This window comes from Macaca thibetana, chromosome 6 (genome assembly GCF_024542745.1).
Source record: "Macaca thibetana thibetana isolate TM-01 chromosome 6, ASM2454274v1, whole genome shotgun sequence".
NCBI lineage: Eukaryota > Metazoa > Chordata > Mammalia > Primates > Cercopithecidae > Macaca > Macaca thibetana.
Window position 1 is genome coordinate 112,679,244 of NC_065583.1, and position 27,484 is coordinate 112,706,727.

At 37.1% G+C, this 27,484-nt stretch overlaps 1 protein-coding gene across 14 annotated transcripts in view; it reads right to left on the reverse strand.

Moving 5' to 3' along the window:
• MAST4 (microtubule associated serine/threonine kinase family member 4) overlaps nt 1–27,484 on the reverse strand; it is a 575,926-nt gene that overhangs the window by 114,721 nt on the left and 433,721 nt on the right. For all 14 annotated transcript variants that reach the window (XM_050794438.1, XM_050794437.1, XM_050794435.1 and 11 more), the window contains one exon: nt 2,287–2,375. In XM_050794438.1, coding sequence (XP_050650395.1) covers nt 2,287–2,375 — 89 coding nt within the window. The remainder of the gene's footprint in view (nt 1–2,286; nt 2,376–27,484) is intronic.

A 27,484-nucleotide genomic window follows, 5' to 3' on the forward strand; every position in this document is an offset into this window, starting at 1 on the left:
TGTGCCACTGCACTCCAGCCTGGGCAACAGAGGGAGATTTTGTCTCAAAAACAACAAAAACAAAACACTCTTAGAACCTGAATGACAGGCTTCCCTCTGCCCACTCCTCTGATTAAATTCTAAATTAATATTTAAGGAGAAATAACTTAAGCTAAGTCTATGAGAGAAAAGAAAAATAATTAAAAGGATCATTAAAGTCTTAGCCACATGTTCTGTCTTCTCAATATTAGAAGTGAAGAAAATCACAGCTATAAAAGACTAATCAACAGGCACATAAAGGATGGTGAAATTGCTATAAATACTATAAGGAGGAGTGAAATTAAAATCTTTAAATCACAGAATTATATAGTAAAAAACAGAATCCATCATTCACTTAACATCTAGCATACACTACTGTGCTGGGTGCCAGAGTGATGTCCCAAGTAAGGTATTTGGCATTGTTTGACCCTCTGTAGGATTTTAATGACAGTGGTGTAATATCAATCTCAAAAACAGAAATGGTAGTAATAGAAGTAATGTATCCTCATCATGTAGCCTTGGAAATATAATGTTACCACTGCTTACACCCACTCCCTAATTATATCCCTCTCATGCTCTCTCAGAGGTAACTACTATCATGAAATTGGTCTTTAACATTATCATGTTTTCCTTTAGGCTCTTATATTATAAAAATACATAAAATATAATACAATGAATGTATAGAATATAATCATATTGTAGGATATATATCATGTATACATATATATATAAAAATATATCCCTGAACAAAATATTGTATGTAGCATATTAACTTCATATGAAAGGCTTACATAATATTCTTTTGTGACTTGCTTTTGTTGTTCAACAATATATTTGAGCTTCATCCAAGCAAATCTGAGTAGTGTTCATTTGTCTTCTATGTGCACAGTGTGTTTTGGATATAACTATGCCACAATTCATTTATCCATTTTCCAAGTCATAGATCCTTAGGTTACTTCAAATGTTTAGCTATTACAGATGATGCTGCAATGAGTGGTCTAGAACTTGTCTTCATCTGTGTAAGAGCTTCTCCAACTCTAAGGTTTTACCTGGCAGAGGCCTTTCTAGATGTTAGTGGTCATTTTACAGTGTCATAATTTTATCTGTTTATCTTTCACCTTTTTACTTTACCACCTTTAATTCCTTTAATTATTTCTACAGAGAAAATAAAATTTCACTCCAAAGGAGCAACTACTTTTCTCTCCCTTCTTCTCCCCAGTGATATAACAGACAACTCCCAATCTGAACTTGAAAGGCCCCTTGAGCTTAAGAACTGCTTTCTGGGTGAGAGTGATAGCCCTGCATTTAAATATGAAGTCAAGATCATCTGAGATCACATGAGAGTCAAATTAAGAGTTTTCACAAGAGTACAGTGAAGTAGGGCTAAGAGCTCATTCTTCTAACCTTCATCCTCCACAATCCTGAAGATACCTTCCTATAACACAGATCCTCCTTAAAACCCTTAAAAGGGCTTCAAAGTCAAACTTCCTCCCACTTCCTGACCTTCCTCTGCCTTTCCATCCTTATGTTCTCTTAATGAAGTACACACATCCCACACTCTAGCCATACACTGAGAATTCCCTTTCTCTCACTCCATCTCTACCAGCCAACAAAGTCTTGCTCATCTTTCAACATCTTGGGCAAATGGCTCCTTTAAAGGCTTCCAGACTTTCTTTATTGGAATTAACCCTTCTCTTCTTTGCATCACCATGGATAGAACTTTGAAAAAAAAAAAAACAAAAACAAAAACCCAGCATATAAAGCAGTTATCATTGTCTAGTTTTTACAGTACTGCTCTAACCTTCCTTATAATTCTATAACGTACTTGAGGCCAAAGGCTTTGTCTCTTAAATCTTCATTGTCCCTAAAACGACCATCACAATATATTAGACAAGTTCAATTTTAGGGAGAAATATGCTGAACAGTTCTTAACATTAGTACTTTTCATATGAGTTATCATGTTTACATTTCCCAAGGATATTCCTAACATGAAAACCATGTCTTGTATCATCCAGGCATTTAGAAATGGAGAAAGAAATAATTAAAAAGGGACCCCATATAAAAACGAATTCTATATTTTAGAGTCCAAACAGTTAAACAGAAAGGATAAGATTTGGGCTAACATGTCGCAAAGAACAACTTAGGGATAAAACAACGGGAAAACAAAGATAACATGTGAAGACACACCAAATCTCAAAATGCATTAATTATTTTAAAAACCAACAAATAAAGAAATCAAATAAAACTCAAGAAATGGTAACCAATTACCTGCATGAGCAGAGAGAGGTGAGTGTGGTCGAGGCAATGCTGGTGACTGCCCATTGCCTATTAAGCTTTTCCGGTTGCTTGTTCGGCAACTATCAAAATGAAAGAAAAAACGACGTTTAAAAAGAATACAGCATCGATAATGTTTAAGCATGTTCCAGGTAGACATGGACCAGGTTGAACAACCTATGTGCTCGTGTTATTGTTAAAATTATTACAATTATGCATTCACTAATATTTGAGGGGTGGCTGCCTCTTGAATATCAGAAAATATAATGTATTCATAAAGCACAACACCATCAATATTCCTCACCACCAGTGGAGCAATAATCAAATACCTTCTTCCAGCGCTTGACTGCAAATATGCAACATGCCATACACACAAGTGATAAATTAAGGATTCAAATCAGCAAACCACAGGTAGCGTCTTTGTTGACACAAAATTTCTAATACAAAATTACATGCAATGAAGCGCAATGACGTTAATCATATAATGATGTACTAATTAAAAATCTAATTATTTAGACAAAATTTCTTATTTGTGCCTTTTGTCAACAGAATAGCTGATGCCTAAGATAAATGTATCTCACCACTCATTCATTTTTCATCTTGTATATGGCATTCACAAATTCTTTATTAAGGTAAATGTTCTGGAATCATAAAATCAGATCCCAGTGTATAAAAACAACAGTGATGGTCCTCTTTCACAAGCATGTTAGCTACTGATTTGATCGTGAATACCCAGAGCTTAGAAATAAATTACTACACATGAGCACAGGGCAACAATTTGTTCCTGTTTCTGCTAGTAGGAAGTTATAAAATGGCTAATTTGATTTCAAAGTAACTTTCACAAGCCTTAAAGAATAAGACAAATACAAAACTGGCGGATGGTGAAGTGGATATTATCTTATTTTCATTTGCTTTTCTTCAAAATAGATGGGCACTTCATTCTCTATTAGCAATACAGTAGTCAGAGGAGGGTGATAAAACTCAGCAAGTTACCTCATTTAATTCACCTATAACAAGGTTCAGGGCTCTGTGCCTCTACCCTCCTACACTATGCTGCCCTCAACCACCATTAAGAGTTTATTGCAATACCTTCTTAATGCAGGACAGACCTCTGTTATACCAGATTCCTGAAACAGGAATTTTCACTGGACTTCTAATTTAGGTACAGTGAGATAACATTTCTAAATATTCAAATAATACATTTCAAAACCAAACCCAATTTCTTTCACCAATACGAACTTCGGAGTTATCTTCTCTTAGATGTTTGCTGCTTATTATCATTTGTCAACAGTCCCATATTTATAATTTCTTAAGGTCGGGCTGCATCACTTTGTTTTCCTTAGTGCAGCAATCTGCATTCCCTAGTATTATCTGTGAGTTTAATTAAGATCATGTTTACTCAGCCTTAAAGCAGTTGTTAATAAGAATAGACTTTTGATATTTAATTATGAAGGTGGGTTGGATATTATCAACTCATCTATCAAGAAATGTATGTATTCAACCTATTAAATTCACAATCATTAAATCAGACAGTCTGATTGTTTTTAAAAGATACTGTATATTTAGTGTTAATTCAAATTAATGTCTCTTTTCATTCCAATACAGAAATATTAAATATATTAACTTGCTGTTGCTAATAGAAGAAATTATAAATGACAGATTTATGTCCTGGAAATGTCAGCAAACTTCTTTCAGCAAATTAACTGAAATTCAGGTTGTTATAAAAATGGCTATATTTTTTCATGTTTAGCACTTGATCTACATCATGTATAAAAATCTTTTCAACATATTTATTGTTTATATGTATAAATAAAATTAATAAGAAATGTGTATCAGTGCAAATAGTAATCTAATGAATATCTTAACTAGGTATAAAATATACTGATATACTTAAAACTAAATTTAGAAAATGTTATTTCTTAAAGAAAAACTTAAAAATTTTCTAAGAAATGTATATTACCATACACACTAATGTACATATACTACCACAACAGGCAAAATAGTGAACAATTTAGATTAAAAAAAAAATGAAAATACAAACAACAAACCCTCAAAATTGTATTAGTTATTTAAAGTCTATCAAAAAGGGGTAGAAAAGTGATTTCAAAAATGTGATTCAAAAAAATCTCAAAAAGAAATGTCTAAATAAAACCCGCAAATAAAATATACTTGTTTGGTCAATATACTAACAGATTTACATTACAGTCATCCTGGGTGCGTCTACTTCTCTATACAGATTTCTAATCTTTATAAATAGATGATTCATTATGAATGCAATGTAGAGTGAAAGAAAACAGGCTACTTCATCTATGAATACATGAGCAAGTTAAAAGAAGAGAAGTTAAAAACAAACTACCTCAGAATTTGAACAGTTTACCATATTTAAGGTATAGGTATATGTTACACAAAACAAATTATCGAAGGTATATCTTATTGATAAATGCCATGAATAACCTAAGCATAACTCATCACTGAAAGAGTCTCCTCTAACCTTTTTTCCTTTCAAAATGAAGCTAGAGATGATATTAAAATTACAACAGACTTGGAACTTTCCGGAATCTCTCTCGACAATGAAATAGAAAGCTTTTAAACATCAAATGTTCCCAAAGTAGCAAAGCCAGTGTTTATATAGTATAGGCTAAGATATATTTCCATATGTACAGGAGATAAATCTCTATACTTATGAAATGGGGTCTTAGCCTTATGAATGAATTTGTTGCTAAAATTTTCAAGGGTAGAGGGACACTTTACATTGCATTTCATTCCCAAATACCTAGGCCTTTATATATATATATCTAAATACTTTTAAAATCCTAGGACCCTACTGAGATATTCTGTAGAAAACCTTTCCAGGGTACAGGAGGGAAAAGTCATCCAATCTCAATACTACCTGCTTCTGGTATATCTGACAGTCACCCAATCTTATTACTCTAAGTATCTGGTTCCCAATAAATGAATTAAAATCTGCACTTAACCCCAACAGTAAGAAAACTCCAATTGAGTTGGAACTGTATCTGCCACCTAGGTTGCCACAGCACCTGGCAATGCCCACACTAATAATAACATTGGTGCAAAACGCTGAGCTGACCCCTGTTCTTCAGGTATCACATACTTTTCTGCCCATGAAAGCAGAGGTTTATGGCACCTGCATGTCAGGCAGCCTCTCCAGGTGTTCACGGCCACGCCTACTCATTTAATCCATTAAGTGATAAAATAGTGGAAACATCTCCACTCAGACAAATTAAAGCCTCCTTCCTTTTCACCAGCACAACTAAGTCAATTCTGCCTTGCTATTTTTTTTCAAGCAAAGTCACCCAAGGCAAAAACAGGTGATGTGTGACCAGATTAAACATGAATACTACTTCTCCTGTAGCAGGAATCTCTTCTTTATTATTCACCCTTATCCAAGCATTTGAGCTTGTAAAGAGTTATCTCCAGTTTTCATCCTTAGGGACACAGGGACACGCCCGCAAAAATGAAACTAAACAAAAGTTATGAACTCAAGTTGCAACTATTCCATCCCTAAATGCATTCTTTTGACTTCATTCTTCAACAGCTAGAAGCCATCCACCATGCGCATACTGCAATCTGAAAGCTCAATATGAGACTAACCATTTCCCACAAAGTACCTCCTCTCTCAGTTCTCCAGTTGAAGCAGCACATGGAAAAACTTACTTTCCTGTGGATAAGATGCACAGTTTGTTCTCTGAATTTAGAAGGTGACAAATATTGTTGTATTAACATAATGGCACAGAGTCACTACTTGCAAATTCAGAATTTAGGCTGAGAAAACAGTCATATAACAACTTGAGACAATGGCATAAACAATGGATTAGGACAGGAGCTGATGATCACAAGTAAGCATTTATTTTTACTTTCTTCATTTATCTGGAACCTCCTTGGGAAGCTCCTCCTAGGGGCAACTATGAGGCACAGAAAGTTAACTTAGAGCACAAGAAACGCACCTTGCTGACTATAGAATCTGAGAAGAATGGGAAGGAGGAAAGATGTTCTGATGATAGGACCTTGAGGGAGGAGGACTGGCTGCCCCTGAGGGGTAGGAGGTGAGCAGGCATGGACAGAATACTGTGTGTAAGAATGTCACAGCTGAATGGGTGCTTGGGTGGAGATGCTTTGGAGTGACATGAGGTCACCACCAGGAAGTGTTTTATTTGTCTGCATGGTTTTTGCTCAGGCAGGCGAAATGAGGATTGAACAAGGCACCACACCTGCTCCCTGAGTTCACTGTTACCATCGCCAAAACAGTTTCACAAGGAGCTTCTCAATTTCCTAATTGCTGCCAAAAGCACCTCCCATTTGCTAGGAAGATAAAGAGACAGGCCATGCATTTCATCATCTAAGTCAGGCCTGGCTCAGTGTGAGGGACAAAGAGGACTATGGGCTACTAAGATGGAGGCGGGTGGGGAAGGAGGTGTATGTATTTTTGGTTCCAAGTACCCCATTCCATTTCTGCAGAAGTTGTCCTTATGCTCCGTGCTCCATAAGAAAGGCTTGGTGGGACCTGTAAAAGTTTCACATCTGGGTCTGCCACTTGTTTCCTGGCAGAAGAACCTGTTAGCCATCCCCCACCAGGTCTCTAAAAACTGCGAGGCCCACCAGGTTGTGGCCTTTTCCAATTACTCTGAGTAGCTGAAATCTAACTTAATTTTAAATTACATTCACTTTGAGACATAAATTCTGATCATTTCTGACCATGGCAAGAACAATGAAGAGAGGAAACCCCAACAGGCCGTGATTTTTACATTCACAGCTGACTTGAAAGGTCAACATTCAGTAAAACATAAGACTAACCACCATTGAGGGGCAGTAATAATATAGTGAATTGAGTAAGAGGGGCCCCGGTAATTCTGGAAAGCTAGAATTATTACTTCGTCCTGATGAAAATGTGATAAATTTGCACAGGAGACCAATCATAGACCAGAGCTTTACTGTCCATGAACATCTGCTAACTGTTTCCTCACACCTTAAGAGAAGATGATCATATGAATATTTCTTAAACAAAGAAGAAGTCTGAAATGGAAGAAATAGGGCATGACCGGAAGGCAGAAATTGTCTAGCTAATGTGGTACTGCAGAATAAATGTTATAAACTAAGCAGGTTTCTATCTCCATCTCTTCACAATGAAGAGGTTGAAACAGATGAGAGAAATAGTCATAAACTTATTTTTTTTTGGTCTCAAAAATTTAAAAAAATAGAAAAATAATCCAACAATTCCTACCACACTGGAACAAGCAACTGTATCATTTGTCCTATTTGTATGATACTACATACACATACTATATGTATAACCACACTACATGTGTGTGGTTCCACTTTTCACTAGTAGTATCACATAACAGGAAAAACAGAGACTTGAAATTGTACAAAAGAAATTAAGAGTTACCTTTTAGTGGCTTGTTGGGCTTTGTATAGTAGACGATCCCTGGGAATTATTTGATTCTGTAAAGGTATACACATTGTTTTTCTATTGACTAGGTGATTTTAAAACTCTGTAGATGCTTAAGTTAAGTAGAAAACTGGGAGTAATGCAAATGATTCTCATCCATAATAATGTGAATGAATTTTATCTGGTGAAGATACAATTAATGTCCACCCCAAGGAAAGATGAACTCAAATATTTACTATCAATGTCCTATAAGATACTAATTTTGCATCTATGAGCAAATTTGTTTCATAATTCCTGACTATATATGTATATATATTCATATGTGTTTGATTTTAAAAAATCTCTTTGAACCTGTTTTAATATGTTACTGTTGACCTCACTGATATGTTAAACAAAATATTTGATACATGTTCATTTCATATTTGTATGACGGTCATGTTTTTGACTTTTGGATGAATTATACTTTTGGATGAATATCTATACAGAATTAGATATTCTGTAACTTACTTTTTTTTCACTCAACATTATGTTTTTGAGGTTTAACCATGGCAACATAAATATGGGTCTAATTCATTCCTTTTTTAGATTATTCCTTTGAAGCAAATTTTAGGATTCCTAAATGCACTAAAATTATATATCATGGACATTTCTGTTTCCTCTTTGCAACATTAAAGATCTAGAACTCTGTGCATTTGATTGAAAAAGCTTTGAAAAATGTCTTTGACAAGAGGCTATATTTGAAAGAAAAATTATATCATGTTATATCATGCAACATAAAGCAAACATTTCTTAAAATCTTCTTTGGACACTTCTTCCCCAAATCCTGCTTATTGCTGCTTCACCTGGATATCTCTACTTTTGCCTACATTCTGTTGTCTTCTCCCAGAAATAACTGTCTTTCTCATGTAAATCAGTCGACCCTTTCTTTCTAGGCATCCTCAAGTCTACATCTCCACCACTTTTTCTGAATAGCACAAGGCCACACCTAGTAGCTGGCTGGATAAGCACTATTACTCCTTAGAAGGCAGCAGAGAACAAAGCTGTTCTCTGCCTTTGTCACACACCCTTTGCTACTACTGTGAAGTTAAGAAACTCGCTGGGATCATCTTCCTTATGGCCCATGAAATCACGGCTCCTCCCAAGCTTTCATTAATTCCTTCAATAAATTACTTTCTGAGCGCCTAAGATGCTAGGCACTATTCTAAACAAACAAAAGTCTCTGTTCTCAAGGAAGCTTACATTTTGGAGGGAAAAGCAGAAAATGAACATAACGAATTTGTAAAATCTGTGGTACATGAGATAGCGATGGAGGAAAAATAATGCACAAAGTAGACAGAGAGTGCAGGGGTGGGAGTTCACAATTTCAAACAGGTGGTCAGGAAAGGCCTCACTGGGGAGGTAAGAGAGGATAAGATCAGAAAGCAAGGAAGTGAGCATTCAGCAAAAGCAGAGGCCCTGAGGCCGGAGTGTTCTAGGAGCAGCAGGCAGGTGAGCATGGCAAGTGTGCAGAGAGCCAGGGAAGAGCGCCAGCAGAGGATGGTAGAGCCATGGCAGGAGGCAGGTCTGCAGCAGCCGGCAGCCCACAGTGCAGAGTCAGGTTTTTAGCCTGAGTGACAAGGGAAGCTGTTGGAAGGTTCTGAACATAACCTGACTTTTGTTTTTAGAGAATCATTCTGGCTGCTAGATTAAAAGGAGGAAGCAGGAGGACCAGTTAGGATGTCGAATTGATGTGCATATTGAATGCACTCTTATCGCCTGTGATTCTGCTTTCAAATATAGTATTGTACTTTAAAAATTAGTTTGTACAAACACAGCCCCAAAATTCAATGTGTTACATCAGTCTGTGCTCTTTTGTACAGCCTCAAAAAACTTGGAGAAATAGCAAGTGATGATGCTGAGGCGACTCAAGCCTGAGTGCCTCAGGCCTTTCCATATTTGTATCAATGTAATGATTCAGGTCATAGTGATCAGGGGGATGTAATTATTGACATTACTGGCTTGATACTTGAACTTAACTTTTCTATTAGCAGAAAACCTCTTCTAAAGGTATTAACTAAATGGGAATGAATGGTTGCCTACACTGCTTTCACCTATGAACCAAAAATTAGGCTAATTTCAATAGCTAGAGAAAGGGATAAGCTTTCAAAAATTCTGAAGAAAGTCAATAGGAAAATAGATATTACCTTATATAGTACTTCCTGGAAATATATCTAATCCATTATGATAAATCCACAGTGAGTTCTGGCCCAATTCTCTGTCTTCATAGAAGAAAAGAGAAACAGCTGAACATGTAGATATTAGAAAAGGCACTATCCAATATAACAAGTATTTCTGGAATGTCTATTCCCATGTACAAAGTACTGTGTGAGATAAGAAAACGAAGCTGTTTCAAAGTGTTTAAAGTATAAAAGGAGAGACAAGACTGATTCACAGATAACTAGACTCTAAGGCAGAATCTGGAAAAGAGATAACAAAAATTTGCTGAAGTGTGAGATAAATTCCCATTCAGCTTTTAAACACATTTTCATAAACAATATACACTAGAATTTTACAGAACATACTATGCATTGCAGATTATCTATCCATTTCATATAACTTCCCTAAATAATCTCGTAATTTCAGTGATCTGCCTGACGAAAATACAGTCACCTGTTGCTTAGCAGAGATACATTTAGAGAAATGCCTCATTAGGTTATTTTGTCCTTGTGCAAACATCACAGAGTGCACTTACACAAACCTAGATGGTAGAGCCTACTGCACACTGAGGCTATACGGGATAGTCTATGGACCCCAGGCTACAAACCTGTGTAGCATGTTACTGTACTGAACACTGGAGGCAACTGCAACACAATGGTATTTGTGTATTGAGAAAAGAAAAATAGCTCAGAGCAGTCAGAGCTACGTGAAATATGCAAAATCTATCAGGCCCAGAGAGGCAGGAGTAGGGACTTCAGTCACATCCTCACCTTGCCTGGGGGAAAACCGTTTAAAGGCATTTTGTTTCTGACTAGTTGCTTCACTCATTATCTTCATGTTCCTGGAATTTACGACAGAAATGACAATGGATACACAATTAATAGCTTGTGTTATTTTAACATAAATTCTTGGTAAACAATTTAGGAACTACCTTTTCTTTCCCTTTAAAAATCTACCTGTAACTGGTGCTAATTGGAGTGCACATGCAGAGCAACTTGAATCTCTGCTCAGGGTTGCAATCCTCAAACTTAGCCCCAGTGAAACTCTCTACGTATCTTAATTTTGCCTTGAACTTCTCCTTTCAGGTTGACAGGATCTAAACACAGATGTACAGTAAAAATACGGCATTGCAATCATGTGGGACCACCTGTGTATATGCGGTCCTTCATATATGTGGTCTGTTGTTGACTGAAATGTTACACTGTGCATGAATGTACATTTTTAACAACTCATTTCTCCTGAGTTATTCTCCATTTTGTGGCTCTATTTCAAAGTTGGACATATCAGCATAGTTATTTCTATGGGGCTAACATGGAGGGCTCTGACGTCACAATATTAGCACGTGTCATTGGTGGCTGACATTCACCTCGTCGTATTGCAGTAAACCTGGCAAACACAGTATCACTTGGTGGTCATTTACTCAATAACATAACACATAACCTGGGATTGTACATGAAGCTTACAGCCTAGGAGTGGGCTATAAATTTTTTGAGAACAAGGATTATATTTTATGTAACACTGAATCCCTTTGGATACCCAGAAGAACACAGAAAAAAATTACTTGAATAGATATACATTAAATACTTTTGAATGACTGGCTAAATGTGGTCCCTGCCTTCCAGAAGTTTATAATTTAACTTGGAGGACAAACATATAGTCCAATTTATAAGACTAAACTGATCTAAAATGTCATATTATAGTCCAATACTACTGGATTGATCAAGGCAATGTACATAGCTAAGAAAACACAAAGAGCTGATGAAGTCTGTGGTACTGGATGCATGGTATCAAACATCCTACTGGAACAATCGACTTACATATCATTCTGAATAAAACCGCAATGGGATCATCAGTCTAATTAAAAGAGGGAGCAAGACACAATGATCAAAGTCAAGTAGAAGCTGGATATCATGGGATTTGTATGGCTCACGCCAGTAATCCCAACACTTTGGGTGGCCAAGGCAGGAGGGCTCATTGAGGCCGGGAGTCTGAAACCAGATTGGTTAACATAGGGAAACCCCATCTCTATAAAATATTTTAAAAAATAGCTAGGCATGGTAGTGTGTGCCTTAGTCCCAGCTACTCAGGTGGTTGAGGCTGGAGGATAACTTGAGCCTAGGAGTTTGAGATTGCAGTGAGCCATGATCACTCCACTGCATTCCAGCCTGGACAACAGAGCAAGACCCTCTCTAATTTAAAAAAAAAAAAAAAAAGGTGGGGAAGAAGGAAGGATTTATAGTAGCAGAATAAATCCAACTTTTTTAAATGTTAGAAGTAAAAAGTAATTAATGTGAGAAGGGCCTATATCTCATTGCCTATTAATTTTTTAGTGCAATTTATCTGCAACATGAGTCATAAAAGATACCTGGTCTGCATACCCACCCCAGGGATTCTAGGTCATCGGGGCAGGTCATCTATTTACAGGAAGGACCTCAAGGGCTGGGAGAGTCAATGATGGAGCCGGCTTTTGGATTTAAGATTAGTACAACAGCCCAAAGATCAAAGACACACAATAAAGAATGTTACCATTTGAGATGAAGATGGGAAGAGAGTACTGGAAAGGCCAGGTAATTATCTCTAAGAGCTAAAGGACATGTGCTGTAACTTGGGAAACTTCTCCAGGGGCTGATGTTACCTAAAACGTAGTATAAAGTCATTTAAAACTCACATGGTCTAATCTAGCCTGCCAAGGACAAAGAGCGGCTATGACCAGGCTGGCCCTACCTAGAGCTGGGTTATCAAAGTAGCAAAATTGGGGGAAAGTGGAGGTGGTGGAGCCAGTTTTATAACAGGGGGAAAGGTCAGATCAAATACCTATGAGACAGACATCCAAATGGTTGGCTGTCCATACTTCAGTTATTATAGGGACCAAAGAGAAGTCAACAGGCATACTGGGCAAAAAAGAAAAGATACACAAAACACAAAATAATGGTTTTCTAAACATCTACTTTACAAGTGTGTGCTGGGGGTAGGGAAGATGTGTGTGACATAAACAAGTTGTTTTTTGTTTTTAACTTCCGTGTTTTGTACTCAATATAAGTATATTAATGTCACAATTTGATATATCTTTTTCCAAGTAGCAGAAAAACTAAGTTCAAAGTCCTACTGTTAAAATTACTTCACTCAATTAATTTAATGTCATTAGATTATTCTCAATTGGCCAGGGATAAGGAAGTTACTCTTAAAAAGACCTTAGACAGTGGGGGCAGTCTCAAGCCAGAGTTAATACAATAACTTAAATCTAATGTTCCAGTCTTCCTTTTGGGAAATAACACAGTAAAATTCTACTATTAACTTTTTTCTCCTGTACCTCATGTCCCACTTGCACTGCTTTTATGAAATGGTCATTGGCTTTAGAAAGCTTGATTGGGAGATGTCCTTATATCGAAAACTTATTTGAATATATACATAGCAACTGAATTATTATAATATAGTTTTACCCATTTCAGCCTTCTCTATACAGAAATTAAATCTCAGTTTAACTTGCTACCACTAGAAATATTTAATTTGGTGAATATATTTTAGTCTATAATTTAGCTACATAGCTAATCACTAACCATAAAAATATCCTTCCTTCTGCTTCAGAGGACCCAAAGACTGCTTATTTTTGACCCACAAAAGGGAAGGGGGCTTACTTCCATGACCACCAAATCTCCTTTTATGACACTCAACAGAAATTTATTTCAAGCCCAGAATGAACAGCATGACTATTTAACACCTCCCAGCTCTACAGCATTTGGCTTTTAGATAGCAGTTTGGCATAATGTTCTGCCCACAAGTGAACTGTCCCTGATTTCATGTGCCTCCACAATCAGAACACAAACATACAAATATAAGAAACCGACACCAGAGCTCCACTTTGTTCTTTTTTGTGAGAAGTCATGTGGCAAAAAGCCAGTGTCTTTCTGTTCAGCATGTTTTGTTGCTAGCTGCTCCTAATTCAGTATCTTGCAAAATGACATTCTGTTAATGACATGAATGTCAAAGCTGTGATAATGGGCAGAAGTAGAAGAAAATGTTTCCTAAATGGAGAAGCAACAGGAAAACTGCCAAATGGATATTAAAATTAGTTGTGTGTTTATCCCATAGTTTCGTGCTTGGTCCTTACTATTTGTTTCTAACACGAAAAGGGAAGTAGTCTCTAAGGAAGGAAGAATAGCCCACCTTGGTGAAAAGCGCAGGGAAAAAAAAAAGAGGTCAAAGGAATGTTTTCCCTTAATTAACTTGACAGATGTCTTTTCTTTTCCTCATTTGCATCCACTAATGTTTTCTTAGTCATTCTCTCATTTTGCAAAGATGAAATTGGCCACAAGGAACCAATTCTGTTGCTAAAGACAGGAGGGCTGGGGAATTACCAGAAGATGCTGGCCTTTAAGATGCTCAGTATTCAGTCTGGGTAATGAGTGTTCCTTGCTGTTGTTATTTGTGGGGTAAGTAACAGAATTTTAGGTCTGGAAGACAATGAAGTGACTTGCCAACGTAGCACCACCAATTAGTGGCAAACAGAGCCTAAGAAGGGATGATAAGTGGCTCCCACAACCAGGGTACATTGGAAGGTAGAAATCTGCATGAGACATATGGATATACTCGACTACTTCTTATGTGAACATACAGTAACTCTGTTCTACAAAGGAAGAGATAGTTCTGTTTTAAATTAAATGGACTCAGTTTCTTAGGAGAATGCAACCATCAAATACAAGGACTTGACATTAGTAGATCTAGTGTCAAATTCCAAACCCGATAAGCCTCAATTTACTGATCTGTAGAACAGGGATAATAATATCAATAACCATGGCTAGGCACAGTGGCTCATGCCTGTAATTCCAGCACTTTGGGAGGCCGAGGCAGGCGGATCACTTGAGGTCAGGAGTTCGAGACCAGCCTGACCAACATGGCGAAATCTTGTCTATATTAAAAATACAAAAATTAGCTGGGTATGGTGGCACATGCCTGTAATTCCAGCTACTCAGGAGGCTGAGGCAGAAGGATCACTTGAACCTGGGAGACGGAGGTTGCAGGGAGCTGAGATTGCACCACTGCACTCCAGTCTGGGTGACAGAGCAAGACTCTGTCACAAAAACCAAAAGAATATCAATGACCACAGAGGGCAACGATATTCTTTTGATTAACTGAGATAATGTATGTAAAGAAATTATCATAGTGCCTGTCACACACTTTTTTTTTTATAATTTTTTAATTTATAAAGTCACAAGTACTTTATAAATCTTGGCCATTAAAATAATTCTAGAGTACTTGATGTTGTGGAAGAAAAAAGAACAAAATAAAATATTTGGTCTTTCTCCCTGGTATACATTCTCTCAGGCATATTTGTTTTTATAAAAGAGGTTAGTTCTACAGCAGCAAGGCTTGATGGTAAATGTAAACATTGTCCTAGTTATAGAAAGAATGTATCAGTAAGAAGTATAATTGGTGGCCTTTAGAAATATAGAAAAACAAAAACTTCAGAACCACAAGTTCAAAGGATTCACTCAAACACTGGCCAAGGGCTTCTAATTGTCAACATCAAGCTGGAGCAACATGCAAAGGACTGTACTCAACAGACTTCAGTGATTTGGAACACTGTCAAAACCACGCACATCAGCCCAATCTTCCTCTGCTACCATAGTCCCCAGACAACCTTCTGATTAGCTTCATGGAGAGGTCTGCCCAGAAGTGATTAAAAAGAACAAAAATAATAATAACTGCTAACATTGACAAAGCATTTAACACACTCCGAGCAATGGTTTAATTTTCATGACAATCCTATAAGGTAGGACTTATTTTTATCCACATCTTTATAGATGTGAAAAAGTGAAGAACTGAGAAGTTCAGTAACTTGTCCAAGATCATAGAACTAGTAAGTGGGAGAACCGGGATCTAAACCCAGGCAGTCTGCCTTCAGAACCTGCGCTTTTAACAATCTTGCTAGACAGTCTACAAAGCAGAGAATAAGACCTTTGAAGGGCCTAGGCCCAATAATGATTATATGTACACTTAAAAATTAATATCTCAGCATTCTGGTCATACATAGAAATTACATGAGCTTGGTAACTAGGAATCCACAACTAAAAGATGGAGCTGGTACTTGGGATACCAATCAAACCAGACTTTTGAGTCTATAGCATGAGGGTCAGGTACAAGAGATGGCTCAAGCTATGGAGCTTTACATCAGATTGTGAGGTTTTTCTGGAGGCAGTAAGTCTGACCCTGGTGGACAGACAGTCCAATATTACCAAGTGGAGCATGATTTTTATCCCAGGATACACTTGTGTACAGATTTTTCGGGCTCATGGTAGACAGGTGAGATGTGGACACAATGTGGACACTCCTTCCCACACAGTGTATTCTCAAAGATCCATAGGTAGATGATCCAACACACGAATTACCCGTGTCAAGCAGGCACTTCCTTCCTTATCCCTGCCCAAACCAACAGATCCAGCCAGACACAACTCTCTGGAGAGAACTGTGTTTACACATGTAGCAGATTTTTTTTGTCCTACTGTTTTCTCGTGGATTTCAAAATCAAATCCATATTTCTGGATCATGCCTCCTTTTATATGACCTTTTTGGTTTTTTATTTCTAGATAACTCACTCTCAGTGTTCAAGAGAACCCAGAAATCAGATTTATGATATGAAGCATCCTTGTACAGCACTGGTTTTGGGGAAAAGAACTAATGTCCACATTATAACATGCATCAGAAAGCAAATCTGGCCAGCAAATCAGAATAAGATATACTGACTGCATATATATATATCTGATATATATATATATATGAGATATATATAGATATCTCAAAATAAAGCAAAGTCAACAGTAAAAAATCTTATATTTGCAAATCTTATAGCCTTGTAACCTCAAATTTTAGATTCTTCTGTTGTACTTAATTCTTTCAAGATGTCATTCCTTTCGTCGGGTACCTTCCACCATTACCGTCCTCCAAGAACTCCCTAGACTCTAAGAAAGCAGATAGGAGACGGATCTGTGTGTAGAAAGAGGCCTCACTAAATTGTGTGGATTAGATTAAAACTATGGCAGGAGATGGGATGAGACAGAGTGCTTCAGTTAATAAGGAAAAGTTTAACCATGGTTTCAGTCACTTTCAGATCTCCGGCCTGCTTCTTCTGGGTATGACCACTTGTTTCTCACAGGTCCAGCCTTCTGTTTAATGAGATGAACTCATTTGTCCCTAGTCGGAGATTTGGTCCTTATTAGTAAGTACTCCAAGCTCCAGGATAACACATCAATTCCTCCTCACCATATTCACCAGACACCCAACCTAAACTCATTCTGCATTCCCTGCAGTGACTCAGAGAGTTCCTGTTCATTGTGTCCCTGGATTCCTGTTTATGAAAGCTATGGAATCCCTGACCTTCACATGGAAGTATTTCTAAGCAGAAATTCAATAGTATAGACAGATGGGACCCCACTGTGTCAACTTTCCATATTGAAAGGGATCTCGAATAATTCACCCACATGAAATTAAACTGCATATCAAGACCAGAATTAGGATGTCTCAACTTACTGAAAAGAAATCAATGGTACTATGAAAGAAATAAACATGAACTCTTCTATTGCTTACTTCCACTTACAATTTCTCTAAATAGACCCTAAATCCTATTGAAAGGGTAAAATACGCCTGAAAACAACAATGCAGTTAAATCCATCTTGAAAATAAAACCTGTCAATAGCTACCAAGCAAGTCACTCCTTTGGCTTTGTGGTCATAACATATTTTCATTCAAGTATAATCATAAAATTGTGGAGCTCGCTTATATAAAAGAAACAGTGTTCTCTACATCCTTAAATTAAAGATCTCTCTCCAGAGGCCTGGGTCTTCAGATACTAGCTTCAGCGACTGCTTATTACAGTAGGCTGCAGTGTTTTCCGAACTCACAAAAGTATATGGTAAGGAGCGAAAACACTTTGTACTATTAGCTTGCCTCCCGGGCAGTACACCAAAAAATTGATGCTATGTATTTCAAATAAGAAGAAATCATTTTCGTCTTACTTTTTTAAAAAAAAATCACATGAGCACCTATTTTTATATCTAAATGTCTCAATATTTTAAAATAATGTATAAGAAGGCAGATAAGTGGTAAGCATGAGGTTATGCTGTCTTTCTACAAATTGAAGACTAGCACTTGGAGATAAATAGTTTCACAGGACAAAGTTAACTCCCACTCCACTCCATCAACACCATCATCAATTTGGTTTACTTCTTCTAAGTCAACTTGTTTTTCTGATGTGTAAGTAGCCATGTTACTCCACCAAAAATCCTCCAACATTTTTTAGAGTATCTTGCCCCAGGCAGAGGACTGGTACCAGGGCCCAAGACAAGTGCTTATAAGGAGTTTGTAATCAGGAAATCTAGGGAGGGTGACTTTTCCTTGCATTATTAAATAGATCCATTGTTCAGTTAAGTGACTTTGTATAACTGGGAGGACAAAAATAAATAATAAAAATCAGTCTACCTAAGATTTGACAAAAGCTATGTTAAAAAAAAAAAAAAAAGAGAGAAACTAAAGGCAAAAATAAAGATAAAGCAGCATATAAAGTCATCTAAACTAGAAATGCAACTGTTAGAGAAAGATTCCAATAGCCAGGTAGACAAAGTGTACCCCATCTTAGGTTAAGGCATTTTCTGAAATAAGTGCTGTAGAAAGAGAAGATATTTAACAAAGAAGCAAATTTTTTTTATCATTAAGAAATATGAAACAGGTTGATGGAAGAGGTCTCTGGGAAGATTAATGTGTCCATAATATATTGTTAAACAAAACATAATTCCATCTATGAAATAATTTTTTTGGATTATTGTATCACAGCAAACACCAGAAGAACCAACAATTAATGTTTGTGTTCTAGTTTCAAAGAAGAAGAAGAAAAAAAAAAAAAAAACCTGGGCAATGAGTGTAGCACCATAGTTAGAAAGAATTAATGATATATTAATTATAGATGATAACTCTATCTCCCAAATTCTCCTGGCTCTTGTTGTCAAAGCCTTGCTTCAGAGATGGGTCATTTTTCAACTGTTAAAACTTCCTCTTAGAGAAAGAACACTGATTAGTTTTCTACTCTCTCTTCTAAGAGATGATTTTACCTCAAAAAGATTAATCTCTAGCTCATCCAGGAGAAAGAGTTAATCAATTTGTACAGAAATGAAGAAAACTGCTTCCCTGATCTTTTTTAAATGTTTTATTAAAAATTGATAAGTTTCAGGAATAGAAATAGGGTTGACAACGCTTCTCAGGATAGCTCATTTTTTGGTTCTCCTGTCCTCCAAATGCTTTTTATGTACTAAATGAGCTATGTATTTTTAATACTCTACCCCACAATACAGATCTAGTTCTGTCTGAGTCACGCTAGCCTAAAATCAAATGATGACAAAGTCTAGAACTGAGGGAAGAGAGGGCATTTCAAAAGAGAACAAGGACTGAGCCTGACACAGAACTGGCTTGCCCTCCAAGAACTGGGAAGCTGGAACCCTCAACAATCACCTCTCTGCTTAGCCACTAACTTTCTCATTTCTTCTTTTTATTTTATAGAGATGGGGTGTTGCTATGTTGCCTGGCTGGTCTTGAACACCTGGGCTCAAGTGATTCTCCTACCTCCGCCTCCCAAAGTGCTGGGATTACAAGCCTGAGTCACTGCACCCAACCTTTCCTTTTTACTGGAGACCACTCAACAACCACCCTAGAATTAACTACCTCTTTTATGTGGCAGAGTTTTGTTTCTAATCCAGCCAATTAACAACCAATCTCTCCTATACATACATCCTTTTTTGGCCTTTTTCTGGGATGACAATGAACAAAAGACAGTGTAGGACAAATGATTAGTCTCTTTCTCCTAAAAATCCTGAATAAAATGTAGTTAAGCTATACTACAACCACAAGATGGGATTACTCCAAAAATGCTTACAAAGACATAGGAGAAAATATATAGCATCCAAAGGCTGATATTAAACATCAGTCTCTGTATCTGTGAGCCATGCACTCACAGACTCAACCGAATTCAGACAGAAAACACTTGGTGAAAAAAACTGCATCAGTACTGAACACATTTTTTCTTGTCATTATTCCCTACACAATACAGTATAAGATCTATTTACAAAGCATTTACATTGCATTAGGTGTTATAGGAACCCTCAGATGATTTAAAGTATATAGGAGGATATGGGTAGGTTATATGCAAATACTATGCCATCTTATGTCAGATTTTGAACATCCTCAAATTTTGAACATCCTCAGATTTTGGTTTCCAAGAGAGGTTCTGGAAAAAACTCCTCGGGACACTGAGGGACTACTGCATAGAGAATGCAAAGAAAATGAATATGAAGAAAATGTACATGAATCATAATAGTGATTACTTCTCAGTGGCAGGAATATGGGAGGATGAATGTATATATGCTTGTGCTCTGGTTTTCAAAAATTTTTAATCATGAATATTTTAACCTCTTAACCTGGAAAATGTGAGTTTTATAAAGAAAAGTTGATGTCCGTTTAAATATTGCTAGCCACAATTTCTAAGCAGAAAGGCAGAAGCTAGAGAGGGCGGGCAATGGGTCCCGCCACAGGATACTTTATTGAGATACTAATTTGTGGTATTCTTTCTGCAGGAAGAGAATGAAAGTATTTTTTCCTTCCTCTGTACCAAGTCTTTGTATTCAGAGTCTGGCCTCCTGGGCCTTGAAGGGTATTTCATGCGTTTTGGTCCCAGGAAAGGGAGTGGATGTTGGGAGGCATGCTAAAAGTAGGCCCCAACCCAGGCTCTTTCCTGAGACACTCCCACAGGGAGGGCAATGGGTAAGCTTCTCAAGCCTAGAGGGGTCTGCTTTCCTGAGACTGGGGTGGGGAATGAGGGAGGCAGTGGTGTCTGGCCTCCCCATAGCGTTTACATTGTATTAGGTGTTACAAGTACCCTAGATATGATTTAAACACAGTCGTGTCTGATTGTGTAGCTAACCATGTGAGTAACAAAGACCTGTTACTCCTTTCCACTGAAGGACTACAAGGGTGGAAGATGACAGGCCCCATGGTGGGTATTGTGTGGCTTGGGGATAGAGGTGAGCAACACACCGTGAAGAAAGGAAGCCAAGCTTACTTTGTAAGTGCCAGTTACAGATGTTCCTCTCCACCACGGGCATCAAGGAGGACCACATCCCAGCTTAAAACAGGCCACATCACTCCATGTGGGCTTGGACAATAAGTAACTCTGATGAGCAGGAAGAATCTGATGATTCCTGGTTTCTGTGTCACTTGGCCACATCAGAAAGGCTACAGCAAGCATTTATAGTAGAAAACTTGACATAGTAGATCCAGCTTTCTTGAGAAGTACCAGCCAGTCCTAACTTACTCAACGGCAACCCACAATACCAGCAAACTGTCTTTTTCAGGAAATTATCAACATTCTGTATGCCTTTTTTTTTTTTCTTTAGCCAAAGTCTGTCCCTCCTCAGAACCTGACGTAAAATGTGAAAACAAAAACAAAGCACAGAATGCTGACCGTACAGTTTGCTAATGAAAGGAATTGTTTGCACCCCTTAAATTACAATCCAATGGCTGTTCCTTAAGTAGTCACAGCAATGCTAATCAAAGCCAAGCCAGGCCAGGCCCATTCTAATAGTTATTGATGATGTGGGAGAGACCCAGCCAGATTTTGGCAGGTTTGGTGAATTTCAGAAATAGCAAAGCCAAAAGAAAAAGGACTCCTTTACTTAAAATGCAAAAAGCACAAACAGAACTTGAGTTGCAGAGATTTGAAAAAAACACAACTTGAGTTGCAGAGGTTTGAAAGTGAATGCAGGTTATCTCTATGTCTCTATGGTTCACTCTAAACCAGCAGTCCTATAGGGGAACTTTCTTTTTGGTTTATAAATTAACCCTCTGAGTTACAGGGGTGCACTCATCAATGAAGATACTATCATTTTAGAAAATCCTATAGAGCACACAATTTTTATAGTGCTAGACATAACCAGCTACTCTAAAATAATAAAGAACTCCACAGACGTCATCTTTTCCCAGCTTTTATTGTTAAATATATTCACTCCTTTTGGAGCTTTAATTACTGAATTTATATTTGGGCAGTGATTATCATATTGCATTGGAATATAAAGTGTCTCACATCCAATTTGCGGAAAACTTACAAAGTCAAAGCTGCAATGCCAAATCTAACTAGAATCACACAGTCACTTGTTAAAGCATAAAGCTCACAGTCCTGGGGTTAGTGAGATTGACTGAATTATCTGTTACTGCAGTGTCTGACATTTCAGGAAGGTCACCTGACTTTCGCTATTGAACTTCTGGCTAGAGAACTGATGGAGCAAACACATAAGTTAGGAATCTAGCACCAGAGAGAATGAAGGGATGTTGTGGGTTTGAAATCATTGTTACATAACCCCTACCCCTATCTCTACCCAGCCTAAACAGGCCCACAAGTATCACTTGACATGGATCCCGTCCATTTCCTTTCTGAGCCCTTTCCATATAGGTTGCAGAAATGCCATGCTTCTGTGGTGACAGAGAGCATTTCAATTATGTCAGGAGTTCAGGGTCCAGGTGGCTTTCAGCATCTTACATAAAGGCAACTTAGCAGAAAACATCTGAATAAGCTCTAAGGAACAATTATAAACTCTCTAGGTGTGGCTTGTGATGACACCACAACAAAAGATATAAGCCTTTTAGGCAAGTTGTTTAAATGGATAGACTGTACAAAGCTAGATAAGACATTTTGTACTTAAGTCACCAGCCAACTGGTTTATGCTCTAATCTCTTATTTGAAATGTGGTCTGCTGTAAAGAGTAAGCTGCTGTGAAGTGCTTCTTTCATTTAAGATCAAATAGATAAACAGGGTTACACATCTAAAGTGAAATAAAATAAGAGTTAAAAAATTTATTCTCATACTTCATTGTTTACATCCATCTGCAGATGGATGGCATATGTAGATGCGGATTCACAACGCCATATTATTTGACAATAAACTGATACTTTTCTTTGAAATCTAAACTTATTTTGCTTATCACTGAATGTGGTTACAAAAGCCAGGGTCAAGGTGGCAATGGTAATGAGAAACAAACAAACAAAACCCACAGGCAGACTGTCTTTCCACAGGAGAGTCAAAGTTAATCAACTTATCATATTAGGGAATCTAGATCACTATAATGTAACAAAATTCACAGGGCACCACACATCACTGCTTTAGCATTGTGACTGTTTCACTAATGCAAACTAACACTCAGTTACTTTTGAATCGGCTGCTTTATTTATGACTTTGACCAGGAGTTTCTGTTCCTTGGCCAAAAAACACAGAATATTTTTTAGAATATAAATCCTGACTATGCCTATGTTGCAATATACTATGCCAAACTAGCTCAGCTTGACTGCTTTTTTTTTTCTTTTGTGTAGTTTCTTCAAAAAGGAGAAGTATCTGCAACAATCTGAAAAAAAAAAAAAAACACACATACACACACACACCCACAAAGAAATGAAAACCCAAAAAAGTAATCCTTACAACTCGATCAGTTAGCTGAGAGAAAAATTTCACTGTTACTTTAATGTTACTAGCTGCCACTTTTTAAAAAGTGTTATCAAGTCAGCAAGAGTGTTTTTCTTTTTCTTTTTTTTAAAGGGTTAGATGTTCACAGTAAGAATTAATTAACTGCCAAGAATGAGATGGTTTTCCAAAGGAATACCATTCTCCTCATCAAATACTAGTTTCTATTTATTTTAAGTATGACCATTCATTCTTAATCTGAAAGTATTTGTGAGCATGGTTAGAACAGGGCAAAAAGTATTTACATATTATTCTACAACATAAAGTAATTATCTTAATGTTGGATTGAAATTCACCTTGTATGCGTATAAATACGGTGTATCACTTTTCATACTTAGTACAACACTGGACATAAAATAAATGGCAATAGGTCTGAGCTACTAGATGTCATTTGTAGTTACTATAAGTGTGTCTGTGTATTTCTGCTTAAAATATATGATACACATCATTTTCTTTTTCAAGAGTTTTGAATTCTGTTGTTCTCAATAATCCTCTCATCATTTACCTAAAAGTCTATGGTAAATAACCATTGTACATACCGACACATGTGACCATATGAAATAGGTAAACCCACTGTTCCAGACGGACCAGACTATGTTGCTGAAAATCATCAAGTCAGGTAAGAAGTAACCCTTATTTTGGTCTTGATGTAAAATAATTCTGCACTCCCCCAAAATAAAAATGGTGTTTAAAACTGGTCTTACTTATTCTAACATGATACCTTATAGCTCTCCTACTAGGCACTACAGACAAGCATATATCTTGTTCTTTCTGTGACCCTAATGCAATACCTTGCACAGAGGCACGCTTAATTAAACTTTGCTGAATAAATGAATATTTTGAAAGAATAAGCTAATAAAAATGAGAAAAGATCAATTTTGCTGAAACCGTGGGTGGGGAAGTTTAGTCATAATAAACCCTAACCTTTCTTAAATCTCCCCCTTCTTAAATTAGTGGAAGTTTCCATTTTACAGTTTCTCCTAAAGATCCTAGAATTTTCATTAGAAAGCAGAGACTGTGGGTCAGGCTGCGCTGAGAGCTATACAAAGTCAGAGTTTTTCACTGGCCTCCAGAGGCTCAATCTAAAATGCATTACAGGTACAGCAGGATAATTCACAGAAAGATTCAGGCAACTGCAAACATTCTGAAAGAATCTATGGGTTAAATGAGTTAAAGCAGCCATGGAGCAAGAGTTTTTGGAAGGGGGGCAGATTGCTTCTGACAAATAAGCACCCCTTCAACGCAAGTGACAGAAGTAGGTCATGATGAGTAACTGAATTTTCCACTGACTCATTTCCACATATATCAGAGGCAGTAAAGGACGCCAGTGATCTAGTTCTCCACCTGTAAGAGCTGTACAAATTAGTTCTCTAACAAAAGAAGGTAGAATAAAAACTGACCCAGCAGGGAGAACTGCCATCCTGACCTATAAATAGGTCACTAGGCAGTAAGGTCAACAGGCCTGACAGGAATATTCACTTCAGAGAAGTCCCCCGTCTTTAGAAACTCTAACAATTTAGACTGTAGGGATATGGGAACAAGATGATTCCTGCTCATTCTCCAGCTAACAGATCAGCACAATCAGGTTTAATGGTGTTATATACCAATTAACATGTATTTTACAAATCTTCACTAAGTCTGCATGCAGTTTTTCAGTGTTTAACTTTGAATGCAAATAACCTCTACATTAAGTGTGATAGGGAAAAATTTTGCAAATCATTTCTAAATACAAATTCATTTATTTTAGTGCAAATGGAGCATACCACTGTAAATGTCAAATAGTCGCCATCCATTATGATAATAGGGCCCAGCCAATCTTTCCAACTTATTCAAAGTTCACTGCATGAATGATCCAAGCCCTTAGTCCCCAGACAGAACTTAAAATATGTCCTTACTAAAAAATTCAAGGGCAATAAATCAGGCTAAAAACGTGACAAGAGACGACCCTCCTCTGCCATCAACTCTGGGAAATGTCCAGTGCTTTCTGCTGGACTAGCCAGGGAGCTGACAGATTCTCTGTATCTATGCAGAGGACAGCAGCAAAGGGTAGTAATTTAAAGACTGATAATCTCCACCCACCAGGAACTGATATTAATCTATTTAATAAATGCATACATTTTACTCTAGTCAGAGATCATCCACAGATGAAAGTAAACGCTTTCTTTCACACAGAAAAAAAAATATTCTATGTGGAAGTGTTATACCCAATAGACATCAATTTTACTTTTTACAGGACAGTGAATGAGTTAGGCAGCATTATCCACACTTTGAACAAAAATAGTCAAATTCCAGCAAGTTCTAAAATACCAGCTAAAGCTATAGGAAAAAACTTTCACCATAACAGTTAACTGGCATAGAATCAACATCCATGACCTTGGCCTCTTTAGCACAATGTTCTATTGAACTAAAATACTAAATAAAAACATAGCGATTGAGATACCCAAGGCTTTATAAAAGGAGACATTGTAAGAGAGTGACACAAACACCCAAGATAAAAAACTGCTGAGGTACAGAACACTTAGAAGACGTGAGGTGTTCCAAATATACAATGTTTGTATGGTTTTAATGTTTTAAATTAACTCCCTTGAAACTACAAAACAGAATGGAAGGGCTTAAAACCACAACCTCATTACTAATACAAAACAGATCTTATTCTAAATATCACCCCTTGGGACTCTGACCAATTTGTCCCAGGCCTGCTCTGGAATGGTGATGTACAGAAATGAAAACGTATTTATTTTCTGAGTTAAAATGTCACTCAGATGACCCATTTTTGCCACCAGTGCTATGGTTACCTCTTCAAAACCAAAATGATGATTATGCCATTTTACCACAGCTATCTAATAAACATCAGATGGTCATCTCAGAGCTCTCATTCAGTGCTAACCTGATTCAAGCCAAAGTTTAAAAAGAAAACAACCCTAAGCCATCAAATATTGCTTCTAAGACTATAAAACAAAAGAGATACAGAATAGAGGTATCATGCTATGCTATTACTAAATTAACTATAGAGCCTTTATGTTGTATTGCCCTGAGAAATGATTCGTTAAATAAAAACCTATAAGGATGTGAATGACTCATATGTATACAAAATATTTAGATAAGAAAAATATACATTTTTTTTTTTGTTTGTTTTTTTTTGTTGAGACGGAGTCTCGCTCTGTCACCCAGGCTGGAGTACAGTGGCCGGATCTCAGCTCACTGCAAGCTCTGTCTCCCAGGTTTATGCCATTCTCCTGCCTCAGCCTCCCGAGTAGCTGGGACTACAGGTGCCCGCCACCTCGCCCGGCTAGTTTTTTTGTATTTTTAGTAGAGACGGGGTTTCACCGTGTTAGCCAGGATGGTCTCGATCTCCTGAACTCGTAATCCGCCCGTCTCGGCCTCCCAAAGTGCTGGGATTACAGGCTTGAGCCACCGCGCCCGGCCGAAAAATATACATTTAATTTGAAATTTGGTTTTACAATTTCCTAGATGCTCCTAAATATATATAACACTCAACAAGGAATCATGTGAAATATTAGTATATTCCAACCTTAAACATATAATACATTTTTATTTAATTGAAAAAATTTCATTAAACAAAATTTAAGTATATAATTTAGAGAAGTCCAAATGTAGAAAAAAATGAGTCTTAGTTTCAGAATAATTAGGATTAACTTTGTACAAACTCGTAAACAGGACAAATTTTTCAGGTCCACAGCCATTTCAATAATGTTAATATTAAATTATAAAGTCAACAGTAATGAGTTTGCATTTTCCTTTCTCCTACCTTTTTCCCATGAGGAAATGTACTTTCCTTCTAAAACTCCTACTATTCTGTCCACCTCACTTTTGTTCTTCATGGACACGGAAATGCTGCCAATAAAGGTTTTCTAAGTAGCAAACACTTTTTGTTCTTATCAAAAAAGAAAGAAAGAAACAAACAAAACCCAACAATCAAAAAACACCTTCACCTTGCCATGGAATTCCGCAACCCCAATTTCCTGCTCAATTTCTTTCAAACCTCTCCAGCCTTATTTCCTTTTTCTTAGAGATGAAATACA